At 30.2% G+C, this 20,959-nt stretch overlaps 1 protein-coding gene across 1 annotated transcript; it reads right to left on the reverse strand.

Moving 5' to 3' along the window:
* Positions 1 to 1,277: 1,277 nt before the first annotated feature.
* LOC107443237 (uncharacterized) lies at positions 1,278 to 8,482 on the reverse strand. Its single transcript, XM_043050137.2, has 3 exons — positions 8,228 to 8,482; positions 4,596 to 4,721; positions 1,278 to 3,141 (listed from the first exon to the last, which is right to left on the reverse strand). The coding sequence occupies exons 1-3, from the start codon at positions 8,465 to 8,467 to the stop codon at positions 3,064 to 3,066; spliced, it is 444 nt and encodes a 147-aa protein (XP_042906071.1). The 5' UTR covers positions 8,468 to 8,482; the 3' UTR covers positions 1,278 to 3,063.
* Between the last annotated feature and the right edge of the window lie 12,477 nt (positions 8,483 to 20,959).

Consider the following 20,959-nt stretch of genomic DNA (forward strand, 5'->3'; position numbering starts at 1 on the left):
TATTTATACTTATATGTCTTACATCCCTATTTAATGCTTATAATTTTATTATAAATATATTATTATACTTATTAATGTGTATAACATTCCTATCCCATTTAACACTTGCTATAAGCAAGTCAGGCATTGTTTTTTCTTTTTTACGCTACTCTAATTAAAATCAATGTTGAGTTTGATAGACAACTAATAATATTTTAGTCAAATATTATAATTTTCATACATGAAACCCTCATAATTTCTAAACTAACAGTACTATTAATTTAATTTCAATTTTATTGAATTTAATGTAAAAATAACATATAAAATCTGCCTTACTAATGTCAATAACGATTTCAGTTGCCCCTAAACGGATATAAATAAAACTTGTATTTTGTATGGATAATTATGTAAAAATCAATGCGAGCTTTAATATTTAAAATCATGCTCATGAATTAACAATGATAAAAATTTTGCTTTTATCACTGATTGCTCAATTATTATACATTTTTCGACCATGCAATTCCAGTATGCTAATAAATATATTTTTAATCCACATAAAGGATTAAAACAAACATAAAAGGAAACAATTCATGTCAATTGTTTTTTTTATGGTAAAATTTTTTAAACTGACTTGAAATTCGGATTTAACGAGCGACCCGGTTTAACGATCATTTTCCTCTTATCCGAGTGACCTCCTTATCAAATTCGGATACTGTAGTAGAACATTATTAACCATTTGATGGAGGATTTCCTGAAACATATTTTTCATACTTTTTTCGTTAACTTGCACTAATTTAAGTTAAAATAAGTAAAAAAATTTATAATTAGCATCTTAATAACTTATGGTTATGAAATAAAGCAAAAACACCGGTGTGTTTTCTGTATTAAAGGTAACACCTTCAAATCACTCATTTCTATACGGTAATTTTTCTAATTTGCACTTATTTGCAGTTATTTAGATTCAAAAGGAATTCGTCATTGAAATTTATTTATTTTACAAAACTAGTTATTGATAAATTTTCTTAATATGAATGTAAAAAAGTTTTGAAACTACTTTTTTTGGATTTTGTTATTTTATTACAAATACAACTCTGATATTCTTACAGATTTTTTAAGTAACTGTTTTTATAATTAAAAAATACTAAAATATGATTTTGCTTTTGTAATTAGAACGTTGAAAAAAAAAATATATATATATAACAGATACCGGTGTCCCATAATACAGATACCGGTGTTCTAATGTAAACCATTTGCGTTAAATAGTTAATATGAATATAATTTTTACAGACAACAAACAATTATCAACATATTTTTTATTATTTTAAAAGAACAGATTTTTAACAGAATTTTTTTAGGTAAGTAGAATATTTTTTAAAATATATCAAATAAAACAACAAATTCCTTTAATCTTTTTAATAGTTTATTAAACTTATTGCACACATTTCAACAAAGTTAACAAAATAAATTTTATCAACATTGAGTTAACATTTAACAAACTTTTATTGCACACATTTATTTTTTCCCAAATAGGATAATTAACAACATAATTATTATAAACTAAGTACCATCTTATAAGACAAAAAAGTGACTAGATTTAGTCGTTTATAGCATTTCATCACAACACCCAGATGGGATTTCTTTAACATTTCTTGACACAGATTACACTTATGTAATGTCTTCATTCTTATGTAAAACAAAATATCATCAATTTAAACCAATATTTTTTGGAAAAGAAAGTAGCGGAGCTCTGACTTATACTAACTATCTCGAAATTCTTACTACCAGTGCGTAGCCAAAGCTTTCAACAAAAAATAAGCGCCTTTTAAGTACTATATACATTAACAAAATGCAAAATTATTTTCTTTTACATGATCTTGATAAAATAGCTAGTTACTGACAAAGAACTCTTTTCTTGCTTATATTAGCCATTATAAAATGATCAAGAGATTTTTTGGTTTGATATCAGAGGCTGGAAGATGAAGCCTGAAATTAAGAATATCTGGCAAAATACAGCAAAGTAGCACATGAGAGTGCAATAATCTCACCGCACCCAGCTCAGTAGACGCGCATGCGAACTCGCAAGTATTTCATCAAACATGCAAAGTAATTGGCGCTTTCATACGTTATGGACTGATGGTACGCCGAACTAGATTGTGGTTGAATGAATTGGGAAAACGTTGAATAGAACAATGTAAAAAGCACTCTTTTGCATAATACGTGGCGAAAATCGACATGGTAGAGAAAAAGGTTTGTTGTTGCAGAGGTTTTGGTAGCAGGTTTGGTAGAAGGTTTTCTTCACAACAAAGTCTACGGAAAAAATTCCATTCCTCCCAAAAGTGGTCGTAAATAGAGGAGGTCGCTACATAGAGGTGTTCTTTCCTAGAGGTTTCACAGTATTATAAGAACGTCTAACATTATTTAGTTAAAGGCTTTGAGAAAGAGAGAGACTTATTGAAATTACAAATAAACTATTATGAACACATTTTTAGTAAGAGACTAGTTTAATGAAATTAAGTTCAAATTTTTACAACTACATTCCAAAAAATATTTGCGAACTGCTGCAGTTTATTAATGTTTCCCTTAATTTAAAAACCTTTCTTCTGATTCTTACAAAGTGTTAAGAAAAGCTGTTTTAAAATTATGCAACTGTTTTTATTATCTGAGTTGAATTGCATAACTATAATTATAATATTTTTATTGTTTGTATTAATAATAGTTAATACTTGATTAGCCTTCAGAATGGACTAATATGTTTTTAGCAAATATCTTCATCAAAATGGAAATTTTGAGTGTTTGCCTAACTTTTTAGACGAAGTTCAACTTGGCATCATTTAAAAATGAAATTAATATCCTTTACATAAAATATGACATAACATATCCTTACATTTGAAAAATTAAGAGTTTTTGAAATTTCAAATTATTGTTTTACCAACATAGCATTCAGACCATTTAAGTTTTCCAGATTATTTTAAGACTTGGTGATATCTTCACTGTGTGCAAGCTTATAATATACAAAAGTTCAATTTATGAACTTAGTTTGAATAGTAAAATGTAATCCATGCTTCAGTTTACAGATAGTTCTTTTTATCCCATCTGTATCTGGGCTATGAAAGAAAAATAGGTGCTGATACCATAGAGTACACTGTTGATTAGACCTAAGACCTGAAAAAAATATAATGAAAATTATGAGAAATCATCCCTTATTAAATTTATTTTTTAGAAAATAATAATTTCGAATTTAATTATGGCCAAAGCATTTGTCTAAGTTCAAAAGACTGATTTAGAAAAATTTAGATATTGTTCCGTTTCGACTTTCAAAGAGAAGTGTTGTTGTTGTTGTTGTTAATCTACGTCGCACTAGAGCTGCACAATGGGCTATTGGCGACGGTCTGGGAAACATCCCGGAGGATGATCCGAAGACATGCCATCACAATTTTGATCCTCTGCGGAAGGGATGGCAGCCCCGCTTCGGTAGCCCGACGACCTGCGCGCGAAGTCGAGCACTTTACGGTAGCACAGTTTAACGAGAACAATACCGCACACCCTCGGTCCCTACGCAGGCTGATCCAAGTGGTCACCCACCCGCACACTGACCGTAGCCAATGATGCTTGACTTCGGTGATCTGCTGGGAACCGTGTCTTAACGATCAGTCCACTGCGGGATCAAAGAGGAGTGTAAATAAACTGCCAAATTGATGCCATTAATGGTATACCCATTAATGCTAAGCAATATAAACTCAAAATATATATGATATACGAAAACCAATGCACATATGTAAAACTCCAAAATAAACAAGTGACAGTAAAATGCACAAAAAAGGGGGGAAATCATTAATAACTTTTGATCCAATGATCGGATTTTCATGCACTAAAACTCAATCTCAGTGGTTCGATACCTTAACCTTGAATATGATAATTAAAAGTCGATATTTTATATTACGAAATCATGTTCAAAAACGTACATTCCGTAAAAAAAAGTGTTTCGTTTCTCGACGAATTTCAATTCTTGATCCTCGGGAAGATATAGTCCCAATAGTTTAGGCAGGTATGTCGAAAGAGTGGTACTTATACTTTTAAAAGTTAATTTCAATTTTCGCGTATTTCACTATATCTTGAGAAGTTTTGTAAGAAAAAAAACACAAATATTTTTACTACTGTCGTAAAATTAATTTTTCCAAAGATGATTCCATTTAAATAACAATTCTTAATAATTTTATAGTCGATTTTTTTTTAAATTGTGAGGTATGCAAACTTTTGCATCATTTTTAAAAGTGCTATTTTTAATGAAAAATATAAAACTGGAACAAAATCGGCCGAATAGTTCTTTGGTTCTCCAATTTTTAAAAAGTTGTGTATTTAAACTTTGATTTCCTGAGAATAAATTCAGTAAACTTTCGAAAATCCTTTTTAATATTTTCAACAGCTTTTTCAGATTTGTTGGGACGCTGGTCTGCTAATTTATACAACTCTCTTTGAGTCGGAATAATTAAACAAAATCATTTCTAGCAAAAAACGGTCGATAATCACTCTGAATTCTGTTAAAATGGTCCTTCCTACAAGGGAAACAATGGTAGAAAATTGTACAAAAACATGGGTTAAATGGAAATGTTACGCACCGAAGCTGCAATTTTAGCTTCGTAAGCAGGATCCTTAAAATCTCCTTTCTCGATAACTATCCCGATAAGAAGTGTAAGACTAGAAGACAAATACATGAAACAGGCTAGAAGATGATAAGCAAATTCCTAAAAGAAATAAAACAATACAAATCAGAAATCATGGTAGTGATAGGGTATACTCATCACCCTCAACATCAGAAAGCCTCCACACGGGTTTTTATAAGTTATCTGTGCAGACTATTTAAAAAGTGAACCAGTTGTGCGCATGGAGCCAAATTCTGTTTTAAAAGTAATTAAGAGAAATTTATCATGCATATTCGTGAATTGAATCTGTAGTGGTTGTGACTAGTGAATAAGACAAACCAATCATATTCATAAATTAAACGAATTTTTTGACATATATTTGCTACCACTTACTTATTTTTACTAAATTTTGTATTAAGTGACTCTTTCGATGGCTGGTTTACCTTTGTGGAGGTCTGATCGGACTACCTATACGAAACAGTGTGGGGGCTCTCAGTTATGGAGGCGTTGGTATACTTCACTCGCATTTTTAAAACAGATAGTAGAGAGCATACTATAAGTTCTGTATTGACTAATGTTTAATCGAATTTTCGCTTAATCCATGATTGAAGAGGAAGTTATAATCCTTCATAGAAATCTGGCTTCCACGTGCGTAAGTATTTTAAAAATATAAAGTAAGTTCAAATCAAACCGAGAGAAAACTATGAAATTTAAAATGATGAAAATATTTTTTTCAAAAATTCAAAAACAAATTACGGCAATGTGGTCAGCAACTCCCATTGTTTTTTTTTATTTCTTTTTCTTTGTTTTTTCTTAAAATTTTTAAAGTTCAAATTTCTCTTTCAATTCCTGAGTAATTCAACTCAATTTTTCGAGCAAAATTTAGTTTAATCGCTCTTCATCGAACTCGGCTAGGCGGCCAAAACCAGTAACATTTTTAGATCCAAATTTTCATATTTAAATTTGGTATACCAATCTTTGGTATACCAATCTATACCAGAGTGATTCTTTCAGCTATGGCACTCTCTGCATACACAGCACAAATATCACAAACAACTTTTAGATCGTAGAATCTTGATTAAAAGTAAAAAGTAGAGGTTATCGAAAATGCACCTCTTTCTTAATTTGACAGTCTATTTTAATTATCTGAAAATTATCCTAAATTAACTCAAACAAAAAAAAACGTAAATTCGATGGAACAAAATACTCTCTTTTGAAGGATATAAAACATTATACAAAACGATTTAATGACTTGCAAAATGTTTAAAAATTATAAAAAAATAAAACAAAAAAAAGCGGAAACTAAACTACTTGACCAATCATGTTTTGTAATATGATTTATTATAATAATTATATACAACTGCATTTTTGAATCACAATAAGAAGATTTTGATTCAGTTTTATTCAATCACATTCGTTTAAAATATATTCGTTTCAATTTTGTAAAATATCATATTAGAACCTGCTTTGAGAAACCTGCTTGAAGATTTAAACTCACAACATGATTTAGACTCAGTTTTTTCATGCGTTCATTAACTTATTTTCCTGTAATATTTCATATTTTTCAAGATTTAATTTTTTTAATTTTCATGTGTTTTCATGAATTTATATTCAAGTGTGAATTCATTTATTTCCATAAGTTACTTTACATTTATTTTTGTTGATTTGTTTATCTTCATTTGTGATACTTATTTTTATTTTGTGATACTTACTAATTTTCGGATATTGCTTTCTGATTACATAGTGTTTTTCACAAATTTTTTATTTCTTCCTGCAAAAAATATACCCTTAAGAGTTGTTGGACTATATGTACAGGAAACATAACGTATCCTATTTCTTTTAGATCGAGCTCAAAGTTGATTTAGTTCTTCTTCCTATGTAATAAAGTGAAAACACGCTAGCGTTTCGAAAATTATTCAGGTGTATTGTAAAAGTGCTGCTTTAAACGTACTAGTGTTATTACTAGTAACTAGTGCTGCTTTAAAAGTACAGTAGTACTTTTACTCTATAGAAAATATCGAAAAAAAGTTATAATAAATCAACATTGTTTTCGTCAACGCAGCGAGTGTTCATTGTTTAGAGTAGAAAGCAATAAAATTCCTGTTAGAAAATTTTGGAAATATTAGCAAATTATTTATTATTTTATTATTTTTATAACATTACTTATTATTATAACTTTTACCCTTCGAAAAAAATATGAAAACTATTTATCAACTGGCATTTCGTTGACATACTGTACATCAACAACAACAAAAAAGAAAGTCCGCAAAAAAACCTGGTACAGTGTGTAATTACGTAAACACTGTAGCCGCGGATAAAACCTAAAGGATTGTTGCTTTATTTAATGTCTTATCACTAATTCACTCACTCCGGAAAAAGTTGGATGAATAGCTAAAAAAAATTCTTTTCGATATTTCGTATTTATCGGGATAATTAGCCTAATTGTCAATAATACTAAATAACACGTTTTTACCTAGATACAAGTCTCAAATTTGAGCCATCTGTTTTTTATAAGATAAATAAAAAAAACTAATAAGTTTCAATTCGATATTTTGTAATTATCTGGGTAATCACTCCGATTGAAAGTCTGGAAATAAAAGTTTGCCGAAAAATAGAAGTCTCAAATTTCGATCAAGTGTTCTATATCAGATAAAAGGAAAGGAAAGAAAAAAAAAGTTTCTTCGTGATTAATGTAAGTATTTGAGTAATCATCCTAATTAACTGCATAGTTAAATAACAATTTCCAACCAAATTAGAAGTCTGAATCTTCAATCAATATTATGAACTTGAATGAATGCAAATTAGAATTCTCAAACTTGATCTTTAACAAATTACAAGGATATGTTTAAAAAAAAATTTTCAGTATTTGACAATTATCGTAGCAAATTAGGTCAATTGAGAGTAAAGCTAACCACGGTTAGTTTGAAACCATTGTGTGGAAAACTACGTAAGCATTTGGCAACTATCGTAGCAATTACGCCAATAGATAATAATGCTAAATAACTCATTCCCTCTCAAATTACCACCAAGAGTTTGGTGTGCTGTGTAACCGATTCCTGTTAATAAACCGCGAAGAGGTTAATTCGTGCAGGTGGAAAACAAACAAAACAGGTGGAAAACCTCGAAGCGGTGCGTTTGTTAGTCGGACAAACCGACCGCCCTTTTACCCAATCGCACTATAATACTAATGCCGTGGAATCAAAGCAATGCTGCCAAAAGCAGAACAGAAAGTCATGAAGTTATGTAGGCTTAAATTCATGCAAGTGAAGGACAATGTGGTGACAAGGAGAATGTGGGAACAGTGAAGCGATGAGTTCATATAAGCGAACCAGTAGGCTAGTGTTTATCTACAGGAAATATTGGCGATTAATGAAATAATCATGAAATCAGTAATAAGTAAAACATTGAAGAGTTTGAAACAATATAATGATAAGACTCATTTAATATTCTTGTGGAAAGTATTTTAGGAGAAAAACACTTCGATCTCCAAATAGGAAATACAATGTTTCTATTCAAAGTTTTGTAAAAATTCCAAAACATTTAGGTGTAAGAATGTCAATTTTAGAAGAAATGTATTAATACTGCCTTCATTATGCATAAATACTTACAAAGGTAGTTTTTGGTAAAAATGATGCCGTGAAATAAGATACAGTGCTGCAGATGAGGATGACGAGGGAGGTGAAAAAGAACCCGTATGTAACAAGAAGGAAAAACGCATCACTTTTACTACATAGAACTCCCAGTGATTTTCCTGTGAGAGGATGAAAAAATTGACAGTAATGAGCTATCAGAGAGAGACATATCAGACCCAGAACCTGAAACAGAAAGAAACATAAACAGTTAGTCATTATAAGTTATATTTTGTAATGCAACTTAAAATATATAGAGAAAAAAACACTTTTAAATTCCAAATTTATGAAACAATTTTTTTAATTTGCTATTTAAAATATTTCTGCTCTTAGTTTAAAGTTTACTCAACATTTGAGGTTTGTGAGCAATGTTTTTTGCATCAATAATGGACAAAAACAAAAATTTTGAAACAAATAGAATTTTTTTAAATGGTTTAACAGTACAAAATTGCATACGTATTTAAAAATCTGAAGTTTCATACGTCTGTTTACATAAAGCTCTATTTTATATTAAAAAACTGCGTTTGTATAAAATTTTTAATATCCTATGCAAATAATCCTAGTAATTATTAATATAATAGTATCGCTATACTTATTGTTGTATAGCTTTAACACGTTGAGCGCAGCGTCAGCCATCAGTGTGGCTGACACTGGACTTTCCATCTAGGCCGCGACAACCACCGGTGGCTGACACTGAAATTATATTTAGGCTGCGTCAACTACCGGTGGCTGACAATGAAATTACATTTAGGCTGCGTCAACTACCGGTGGCTGACGCTGAAATTACATTTAGGCTGCACCGCTTGCTGACACTAACCTTTCACATAGACTGCGAAAAACAGGTGGCTGACAGCGTATAACATGACATAGAACTATAAAATTTACACTCTTTTATGGAATTGCAGAAAATTTATTCAAAATTTTCTTAATTATTGTGATTCTTGGTTTAATAAATTCAATTTAGTAGATTTTTACCCACCACTATTTTTAAACAATTCGTAGGCATATATAATTCACCACTTTATTCTGATATGTTACGCTAAACCTTATATAAACTAGCAAAATCTGTCGATATTTGCAAATNGATACACAAGAGACATTATTATGATACACACAACTCTTTGTTTATTCTTCAAAAGACAAAGTTGCTGATAAAAATATTAGTTACTACACGTATATCTGAAGTATAATTGCACAAAAGGATAATAATTGTTTTAAGATAATTGTTAAAGGATAATTGTTTTTCAATTATAATATTATTTTATCCTCAACTAAAATAAATTTAAATATAATTCTAAAAAACATTAGCCAGACGATATAAATAATTATAATAATAATAATCGTCTGTCTCAGTTTTCGTCTGCATAAGCTTTCAAAAAAGTCTTGTAGATAGCGCTTAAGATATGTAGTATTTTGTAGTATTTTTTCGGATGAAGTCGTAGTATTTTTTATTTTCAGAGTCTGGCAACCCTGCTAACTGGTTCACCATCACAATGGCAGAGATGCCAATTGCTCCGGACACGCCAAAATAATTAAAACGGTAGATAATAATTAAACGGTAGATAACTACAAAGTAAATTTTGCAAATGTTTGACTATTTTTGCTTGCTTTTTAAATGGTGCAGCATGACGAAAGTACTAGAAGGTGGTGAATTCTAGAGCCCCTGAATTAGACAGGCCGACTTATCATTTATTGTTGGAGCAAAGAGCTGACATAAGCACAGCGAATAAATATTTTCAAGTGGTAGTTTATTAATTGTAATTCTTGGTTTAATAAGTTCGATTTAGTAGATTTTAATCCACCACTATTTCTGAACAATGCGTAGGCTTATATAATTCACCACTTAATATTACTTATTACATGCTTTACATTTTTAAAAGCAACCAAACATTGGCAACTCTTTGCAAAATTTACTTTGTAGTTATTTACCGTTTTTTAAATTATTTTGGCGTGTCCGCATCTCTGTAAAAACATAACGAATACTAAAATAACGTTAACTTGCGAACTTGTTTGCTCCAATATTGCTTGATAGGTCAGCTCTGATAGTATAGAAGCCTTAGTGAATTCTAAAAGCCTACGAATTATTTAGAAATAGTGGTGATTAAAAATCTACTAAATTGAATTTATTAAACCAAGAATCACAATTGATAAACTACCATTTTAAAATACATATTTGCTGTCCGGAGCAAGTTGGCATCTCTGCAATGGTCTGATCGGACTAAGGCTCGATCGGACTACTTACAAAAAACCGTGTGGAGGCTTTCAGTTATAGGAGGCGTTGGTAGAATAGAGCAGATTGTCACAGGTCTCGTTTTAAGATTAGAAGGTTTACACGTAAACCGCATATAAAACCTTTTAAGGTTTACATTAAAAGGTTTTTGCTGAGTGAAAATAAACCTTATTTTCCTATATGGGTATTAATATTGTTAAAATTTACCCTTAAAACTTAATTCTATTTCAGTGCTATCTTAAAACACTAAATGAAACCAATGCAAGTTGACCACTTGTTGTGCATTGCTTTTGCAATCAACTAAAAGTGGTGCTCACCTGATTAATAGGAATGAGTCATTATTATTTTTTTTAACATTTCTTATATCATCTTATTCTTAAATTCGACACTATTAGTTTTGTTAATACACATCCTTAAAAGAACCAATTGAAATAAAGATATGAATACAACAATTTTTTTTAGAATTACTTAAATTTTATTTATCAAATACTTATCAATAGCAATTGAGATTAATTATCAAAATAAATCATAACTTGTTAGGAAATTCAATATTAAGCTGATTTGTTAAAGAAAAATAAATATGTACATTTTGTTAGATATATGTGCCACTGATTTAGTTTCTTAAAACATTACAAGAAAATAGATAGAATTTGAAAATGTAAAATAATTCTTAACATTTCAAAATTGATTTTGTTATATTACTTACAAACCTATATATTTTTCGATCAATTTATGAAGGATTTAGAATAGCATTTCATAACATTTTCAGACAAATTTGTCTTATTTATATGATCAACACAAATTAAAGGTTACAAAGGATTTGCTATCCTTTATTATATACATTATAAATTCGGTTACTGATAATAAAGTTCAACTTTTCAGGCTTCACTGTACTAATTAATTTCAAACCGATGATTAAAATATGCGTATAAGTTTCTTATGTTCTGAAAGTAATATTATAAATTTTGATTTGGGGAAATTTCATAATTTTTTAACTACATAAAATCTTTCATTTTAATAAAGTCGGTTATTTCTCATAAATGAAGTATAATTTAAAATGGAGTAATTATAATTGATGAAATTAAGATTTTAATTGTAATTTAAGAATATACTTAGATGTTTTAGAAATGCAAAATATATATCAAAAGGAGTCATTGCGAGCCAATTTGATTAATAAAAACCTTGATCACTGTATAAATAAGTTCAAAAGTAATAATAAGGTTTCATAAACATTGAAGAACATGAACACAATTTCTCATTTCTATCCTATTTAAAAGCATAATAATTAGCTTTCAAAACATTGAATGAATTCCTGTTTAAACATCCAGTTAGTTTAGCTTAATTAGATAACGATTCAAGTTGTTTTTGTTGTTTCTCAAGCAACTTGCCAATATCAGCAAGCGTGTTTGGTAAAACCAAGAGTATATAGGGAAGAGGGTGCGATTCTCGTTTTTCAGTGGCGCCATCTACAGCCAAGAATACGACTTCAGATACACCAGACATCATTTACTACACGAAGATTCTTCAGCCGGCGGGGATCAAACTCACGACCTTCTGGACATGGGTTTACACCCTATCAACCTGGCAATCCCAGCCACATGCTTGATGTTAAGTTATCGAGTTAAAATAGCTTCAGTTATTGGGAACTTTTTGTATAACAAACAATAATTAAAAATTATTTTGCCTTTTTATTATTTTTTAGTACAAAAAATCTGGCCTATAGTAATACCCTGTACACACTTTGCATAAAAGGTACTTTTTAGGTTAGCCCTCCCGAAACAGAATTTACCACAAATCAGACAAAATAGGAAAACAATACGCATATATTGCATACTTGACAGCTTTAGTTCATTCTAATAATGATTTAAGCAAATGGCGTGGTTGCCACAAGCGACTAAAAATACAAAAAGTGGTGATTAATAAAACTTAAAATTTTATTTTACCTGGTTAAAATAAACCACGTTTTCAAGCATATTATTTTTAATTTGCTATTGAAAACGATATGTAAGGAATGTTTTTCCATATATGAATAATTTGATATGTAAATCAAAGTCTTAACTACGATTGAATAGTTTAAGTTATCATAAATAAATAAAAGTGAATTGAGTTTTAACCACTTTTTACATTTTTAGTCGCCCGTGGCATCCCTGTAAAGGTAATAAATGAGAATTGAATAAATCAATTGCAGACAAACTACTTTTATATTTTGCCTGAGTTTATTTCGCACGTTTCTACACATAATTCATTCATATTATATAATGGATATCAAAATTATTTTAAATTAAGTTCATTAATCAGCATTAAATTAAAAAAATGAAGTTTTGACATCACTTTCAATATTAAAATAAGATCTTCCAGAACATGGATAATTGTTGGTGTTTATAATATTTAACTTTCTAGTCTTGTATCTCAAAATAGTAAGCGGTGTAAATTGAATAAACATGTTTTTTTCCGACTGTTCACTGTTTATTGTTCACTTTCAATATTAAAATAAGATCTTCCTGAACATGGATATAGTTCTCTCACCAGGAGTTGGCACTTGGCTCCACCTCCTCGGACGGAGAGTTCATTTCAGCGCGGGGGAGTAAGAGGAAAAACATATCTCCGCTTGAAATCGAGATAACCTCCACACGGTTTTTTATAGGTAGTCCAATCAGACCACTATAAAGACAAACCAATTTACGAAAGAGCCCTTTAATATAAAATCTAGTAAAAATAAAAAAGTGGTAGCAAATATATGTCTAAAAATTTGTTTAATTTTTTTATATGATTAGTTTGTCTTATTTACTTGTCTACCACTACAGATTCAATTCTCAAATGTATATGACAAATTCCTCTCAGTCACGTTTAAAATAGAAACTCAAAATATGCCAGAATAAAATCCTCAGGAAAATAACAAAAGCAAGATGGTTTACCCGGAATAAAAACATACATCGCGACCGCAACATAGATTTTTTAGATCACTATATTGCAAAGTTAAATTTCAGATTTTTCGAAAAGACCATAAATTGTGACACCGCAGGATTCAACGAAATTTTTACTTTTGAAAACTTAAGAGAAGACATAAACCTCAGACCGATGACAGCTTACTTTTGTAGTGACGTAATTTTAACTAAAACACAAAATATTTAATTTCCTTTTATTCCAATTACCAGAAAGAACCACCTTAAGGACCACAATACAAGACGAATGGGAAAAAGGCAGCTAACGGCCCCAGGCGCCCAGATATATTTCGATGATGATGACGTTTAAAATAGAATTTGGTTTCATGTGCTCAAACTGCTCATTTTTTAAATAGTCTGCGCAGACTACTTACAAGAAACCGTGTGGAGGGTTTCTGATATAGAAGGTGATGGCCAAACACAAACAGTGAATTATTTTTCAGTCACTTACTTCGCTTTATCATCAGCTATTATACATTTCGTTATTCTAGCTAATTTATATTTAAAAGCTTTTTCCCAGCAAAATATCTCAAAAAGAACAAACTATTCAATAAAAAGAGAGAAATATCAATAAGTTTATGAAATAAAATGCACATGTTCAAAATATGCACATGAAGATTGCGAAATAAATACTTTTGTCATACGATCGCCAAATAGCAGCCGTATTCACATCCTTCTCCCCAAAATAGCGAAATAGTATCATCCGATACCACGTGATGAAGGCGAGCCAAGTGCCAACTCCTAAATTGAACGAACTATAATTGTTGGTGTTTATGATATTTAATTTTCTAGTCTTGTATCTCAAAATATTAAGTGGTGTAAATTGAATAAACATGTTTTTTTCGACTGTTCACTGTTTATTGTTTGTGTTTATTGTTCTCTTTCAATATTAAAATAAGATCTTCCAGAACATGGATAATTGTTGATGTTTATGATATTTAATTTTCTAGTCTTGTATTTCAAAATAATAAGTGGTGTAAATTGAATAAACATGTCTTTTTTTCGAAATCACTGCTCCTATTATATACTTTTGAAAACTTTGTCAAAAAGAAAGTCAGAATTATATACACATTAGGAGTTGTAGCTTAAAATTTAAATCAAGAATAACAAAAAATTATACCAAAATTTGAGGATTCCCTTTGGAGAAAGAGGAGTTAAAAATATCAAAACAAACCGATTGCTATAGGAAGGTTAAAGGAATTATAAGAGTGGTCCTCCATCGCTTCTCAATTTTTGTCGGCAATCAAACTGATTTCGATAATCATTGCTTAACGATGTCATTAAGCTGTTTACATATCAATTTGCAACACGTAATGAATATTTTACTTTTATTCCTTTTTTTAGGACAAAAATTCTACAAATGTACTTTAAGAGTGCTGATTACAGAACACGCTGGATATTCAGTAAACTACCATGTCCTATTGAGAAAAATGACACATTATTCCTTTTTGGAGTTTTTGGACACTTTTGGGAGTATTTCCATATTAGTACCTGTTTGCACCAATTAAAATAGTCAAGGCGCCAAATGAATTTTCCTGTTTGTTAAGCCTTTTTGGTACGGGCTAGACATAAATGTATTCGTACGGAATCAGAATCAGGATAGTAAAAAATAAAGAGCGGTAGCTTAAGTTTGGGTATAGCTAATTTGGCAGACTTATTTTTGCTTTCACTTTAAATCTAACACATCCTATCCTAGTGTGTCAAAAGTGCAACTATGCAATGTTTAATTCGAACTAAGTAGTGGTGAATTAAATAAAGCTAACTATTATTACCCCTCCCACAGATAAACTACTATAAAATATAGTTTGGCTGCCAGTTTTATCTTCTATTACCCTGATTATAGACACCCTGAGAATGCATGTATGACTCGCCGTCTCGAAGAGGTTAAATAATTTATATATAATGGTGTGGAAAATAAGTTTAAATGAATTCAAAATAATACATTAAATTATATGTTCTGGTACCACTAGAATACATTGTACAAAAGCGTGGAATGTTGGTAGCCCTGTACTGAGGTGCAATTGAAAAATCAACGTAAGCGACAAAAAATTCAAAACTGAGACCTTTATATATTTGGCCCCTTTATATGGTAAGCTACATATTGCAAAAACAATATTTTTTTCCAAAAATAAATTTTGTTTTATTAGTTTTTTTGAAATTCTATTTTAATATTAGCAATAGAAGGAAAATAGTTGTTACGCCACTTTTCTCAGAATCAACCGTGTAGCACTTACACTGTTTTTTTAATTGCACAGAAGCATAGACAATACCATACCTGCCAACCTGTACGGTTGTTGAAAAAGATTTTACAAAGAGGTAAATAAAGTTGAAAGTTTGAATTTAAAAAAAAACTCCCTGCATATTATATTATTTATAAATTTAACCTTTTCGGGACGGACGTGTCAAAACTGTAGCTGTGCGGAATCAGAATCAGGACAGTAAAAAATAAAAAGCGGTAGCTTAAGCTTGGGTATAGCTAATTTGACAGACTTATTTAAGCTTTCACATTAATTCTAATACATCCACTCCTTGTGAGTTAAAATTACAACTATACAATTTTTAATGTGAATGTAGCAATAGCATACCTACCAACATTCACTCTTTTCGAGAATAGATTTTCCAAGTGGTAGTAAAACATTTGCCGAAAAACTATTTTCCTCAAAAATATATTTATATTTTAATCAGGTTGAAATTCGCTATCATAAGGACTAATATGCTTTTATATATTTGTTGTAGTCATTTATAAGTATTGGTGGTCAAACTCATTTATAATTATTATTATAATTCAAAAAGTTTAGCGGAATAACATGAATTTTGCTACCACTTTAAATATGGAAATAAAATCTTCCGGGAAAATCGGAATAGTTGGCAGCTATGTAGTAGTGAAGTAAATGAAGCAAACTACTATAAAAGTAGTTTGGCTACTAGTTTTATTTTCTTTACCTTGAGAATGAATATATAACTTCGATCTTATATAAATATTTTTTAACTAAAGGTTTGTCGTGGTAGCTTAAAAAGTTTGTTCTGAAACTTTAAAATTCAAAAGAAATTGCATGCTACTACTAAAAAAAATTTTTTTTAACGACTCTGGCAACTTAGTAGTACGCTAAAAGTGAAGTAACATATTTAAGTTTTTAGATGTTCAAAGAATAGTGGTTGCTTAACATTTAAAAGCAAATTAAGCTTACATATCTAATGGTTTATAACATTCGTTGAATTAATTAGTATTACCGGACTAGTTACACTGCATCGGAGAGTATTAAATTAAGTTGATAACCTCTGATGTGAGTAATGCTTTACTTTTAAAAAAATATTGCGAATGCATAATTTAAAATCAAAATATAAGGTCTAAGATATATCTGTAAATACAGAATGTCTTCACATCATAAAGAAAAATATTTTAAAAAAAATAATAATTAAGCTACCAGTTTTCCTCCCTTCGTGATAAAGGTGACTAACGCCCTGAGAGAAAAAAACAAGTAGTAAAATTTCTAGACGGATATAATATTTCAAAACAAGTGCTTTATCTTTCCATTTTCAATTTATTGTTCTGAGAACAGAAATCCCTCAACAGAAATATATATTTTTAAATAATTGAAAAAGTAAAGAGGTGGGTTTTCGAAAGCTCTTTCAAATACTTTGCTTCAGTTATTAGAGAGCTGATCAGCTTTCACAAGATTAAAAAATTTTAATGAGACATTTGGGTTTTTCATATTTATTTTAATAATCAAAAAAAATTAGCCCAAGATCCAGCAACTTATTATTTGGATAACATTCACCAGCATTGCTTTCAGCTAGTGAATACTTTCAAAAGTTTTTTATTCTAAATTATAAATATTGTTACTGCAGTGTAAATTTAAATTTTTATAAAATGCATTTTAGTTAATAAATTGGTAATGTGTAAAAATTAAACTTTGATATTTCTTATATTAATACTTGACATTTTTCTAACTTAGGATATACTTGATGAATTCTTTTAAAAGTTTAGATTAATAAAGATCATATATAATCGAGGAAATTTAATAAAATTAAACTAAAGAAAATAAAATGGTATGAGTTTCTTAAAAATTCATTCTGTAAAGAAAAAGCATTGAAACGTAGCTATTCCATTTTTAACTTTTCGATAATGGTTTTGGCGTCGTTTAATACCAAAGTATATTTTGTAGAATTTGATCTTCCCTTTTGCGCTTCTTGGTCGTAAATGTAAGCAAAATGGTAATTCTAAACTTATACTGACGTAAAAGTTTTTTTCCCAGAAAATTTGAATAGCTTTGTAATTTTTAAGAGTTTTTTTTTTTTTTTCAGATAAAAGGTGTTTAGTATCTTACAAAAGCATTAAACTGTAACTGTTATATTTATATTCAGATTTTGATTTATAAGGAGGCATTTCATTTTTAGTCTCCCTTTATGTACTTTTAAGTAGTGTTTCCTGTTCATTATTTGCAGTGCTTTTCAATTATGGCAATGATTTTCTTATTTGTCAATTCATTTTGGGGCCTCGGAGCACTGTCAATCATGGTTATTCCAATGACAACAGAAAGGCTCCTGTGTGTTTGTAAACAGTGTACCCTGAAGAAGTGCTGTCTTACAGACACACATATATTCTATTTTTTACAGATTTAATGTTTGTTTGGATTTCTAATATATATATATATATANGGACAAAAATGAACACTAATGGACTGGGAAAACTAAAGGAAATGATCGAAAGTGAATTTCAGTCTCATTTTGATGCCCAAAGAGAGGAACTAAGAAAAAACGCAAAGCAACAAATTTTTAAAATTCAACAAGAAAATAAAAAGACCTATAATTTAAGAAGAAAGGAGCCAAAATCGTACGAAATTGGAAATTTGGTCGCCATCAAAAGAACCCAATTTGGACCTCATTTGAAGCTAAAACCTAAGTACCTTGGCCCCTACAAAATAACAAGAGTAAAAGGAGGAAATACCTATGATGTAGTAAAAGAAGGGAATCACGAAGGACCAAACTGCTCGACAACGTGTGCGGAGTATCTTAAACTATGGAACAGTTGCCAAGAAGAATTTTAGAGCTTGCGAAGAAGAAAGAATTTAAAGACGAAAGACGTGAAAGAAGAAGAAAGAATTTAAAGACGGAAGACAAAAAAAATTAAAGACGGAAGACCAAAGAATTTAAAGACGAAAGACGTGAAAGAAGACGAAAGAATTTAAAGACGAAAGACGTGAAAGAAGACGAAAGATGTTAAAGACGAAAGACGTTTAAAAAAAAAAGATGAAAGACGTGAAAGATGAAAGACGTTAAAGGAAAGACTTTGAAAAGAAAAGAAGACGAAGCCGTTGAAGAAGAGACAAAAGACGTGCAAAGATGGAAGAGTGAACGTGCCTGAACTGATACACTCTTACCTAACGTGCCTGAACTGATACTTACTTACCTAACGTTATTAACCTAAAACATTTAATTTTCAGATATCAATTATATTTTTCAGTTTGCTCTGCTTTTTCTTTATAGAGTCGCTGGAGGACCAGGCGAGATACAGGAGGGCCGAGTTGTGGCGCCAGCTCCTGTACACCAAGCCGATCTCAGTTCTCTGTGGTGCCAGTTCCTGTCCAATATGTGGTGCCAGTTCCTATCTGTGGTGCCAGTTCCTGTGCTGTAACCCGATATCAGTTCTCAGATCCGTAAGCTAGAAGTCCCGCAAGTCTATGTAAGCCGCAAGCTAATCCCTGTGCACGACGAGGAAGCAGTGGGGATTTCCCAGAGAGAGAGCGCGATGGAGAACGAACCGAAAAAGACGTGATGATATGCACTCCAAAGAGGAGCTTTGATTATTCAAAACTTTTAAAGACGTTCCTTACTTATTATTATTTTTTGTTATTTAATCGTTAATTGTTAATCGTCCGTCCTAATGTAAATTTAATCTTCAATATATGTATATGTTTTTGTTTAAGAACGTGTCTTTTATTTAAGACGACCACTCATGCCGTCCCCACAATTTCAGAAGTGGGATGAAGAATAGATTATGAAAAGTGAGATTCACGAAAAAATTGATGAATGAAAAAATTGATGATGAAAAAACTGGATTGTGAATAAATTGATAGTGAAAAAATTGAACTGTGAAGAAATTTCAATTTGAATTGAAAACAATTTTCATTTTTCTCGAGACAAATACTTTTCATTCTCGTGAACAATAAGTAACCAAAAGACGTTGTGATGAAACTTTCGTTTTCTTGTTTAAGCTCATATATCTGCAGCAACAACTGGGGTACGTAGACATTCATTGATTAAAATTCATTGATTTAAAATGATTCTTAACGATATTAAGCAAGTAAGCAAAACATTGAAGAATATTAAGACTGACAAAATAAAACTTCTACATAAGTTTAATTTCGATGTAGAAGGCGATCGGTCAAACAGAAAACGATTAAGAAATTTTAATGGTTTCAGTTTTATTATAGATAGCGAAGAATTTAAAAATAAATTAAAAAATATCGGAAAAGAATTCACTCTTAATCAGTTAATATAGTGTACTGCACTGTGATAAATGTATTGTAGCTCGAGTTGTTCGCAATTTATTAGAAATATGTCACATATGTACAGCCATGCAAGTGAGAAAACAGTATAGGGAATCACGAAAGATTTGCACTTTCGATTTTTTTTCCAAATGCACAGCGCAATAAAAGCCGCCTAGACTTTTTTTTCCAGATTAGTCAACTTTCTAACTTTAATTTTTTTTCTGTAAGAATTTTATTTCTGGGAAACGGAAAAATAAGTCGTTAGATGTTTCCTTGTTTACTTCAGTTGATTTTTTAAAGAAATACTTTTATTTTTGTTGCATTTTTACTATTTGTTTGTGTAATTATTAATTTTTCGTAAAATAAAATTGCGAAATTAGTTTGAATAAGTTTTATAACCTCGCTTTGAGGAGAAAAATTTAGTTTCTAGCTTTATTATAATTGCCTTATCACTTACTATACATTTAGCCATCAGATATAAATTGTACATCAGGAGGATTCTTTTAAAAAAATTTGAAATGGTTAACGCTTGCTTGCTTTTGTGTTAAAGGCGAATTGCCTCAAAGTGTGCATTGAGACAATTCGATTCAATTGAGGTAATTACAGTAGAGTCCCGATTATCCGAGTTAATGTGGACCACGACTGGATAACTCGGATAACTGAAAAACTCGGTTAAAACGAAGAGTATAAAAAAAGAAAGAAAAAAGAGTTGGTATAAATGTAATATATTTAAGAAATATGAAATTTATAAGAGTATACCACATATAATTCCTATTATTATTAAAAAGCTTACTTAAAAAAACTAAAAAAGTATACTTTGCGAGAATTAAAGAGTTTTTACTTAAAAAAAAGTCCTTAATAGTTTTTTGTTTTACATAACTTTGGTGTTTTGCTGCAGCAATGTTTCGCCATTTTTTAGGGATAACAGGAAGGCTGATGTCGCCTCTTTTTGTTGTTCTATGTATTCAGTAGCATTTTCGACAGGTTTAAGTTCATCTGTGAGAGAGATTTTAATATGTGGATTTTTATCGTCACTGTCTTCATCATC

The sequence above is a fragment of the Parasteatoda tepidariorum genome, chromosome 6 (assembly GCF_043381705.1).
Source record: "Parasteatoda tepidariorum isolate YZ-2023 chromosome 6, CAS_Ptep_4.0, whole genome shotgun sequence".
NCBI lineage: Eukaryota > Metazoa > Arthropoda > Arachnida > Araneae > Theridiidae > Parasteatoda > Parasteatoda tepidariorum.

Excerpts from the sequence above, each read along its gene's own strand:
- LOC107443237 (XM_043050137.2), bottom strand. The coding sequence starts at position 8,467 with ATGACTAACTGTTTATGTTTCTTTCTGTTTCAGGTTCTGGGTCTGATA. Across the intron at positions 4,722-8,227 it reads TTTTACCAAAAACTACCTTT|GAATTTGCTTATCATCTTCT; the intron begins GTAAGTATTTAT and ends TATTTCTTTTAG. Across the intron at positions 3,142-4,595 it reads AAGCTAAAATTGCAGCTTCG|GTCTTAGGTCTAATCAACAG; the intron begins GTGCGTAACATT and ends TATTTTTTTCAG.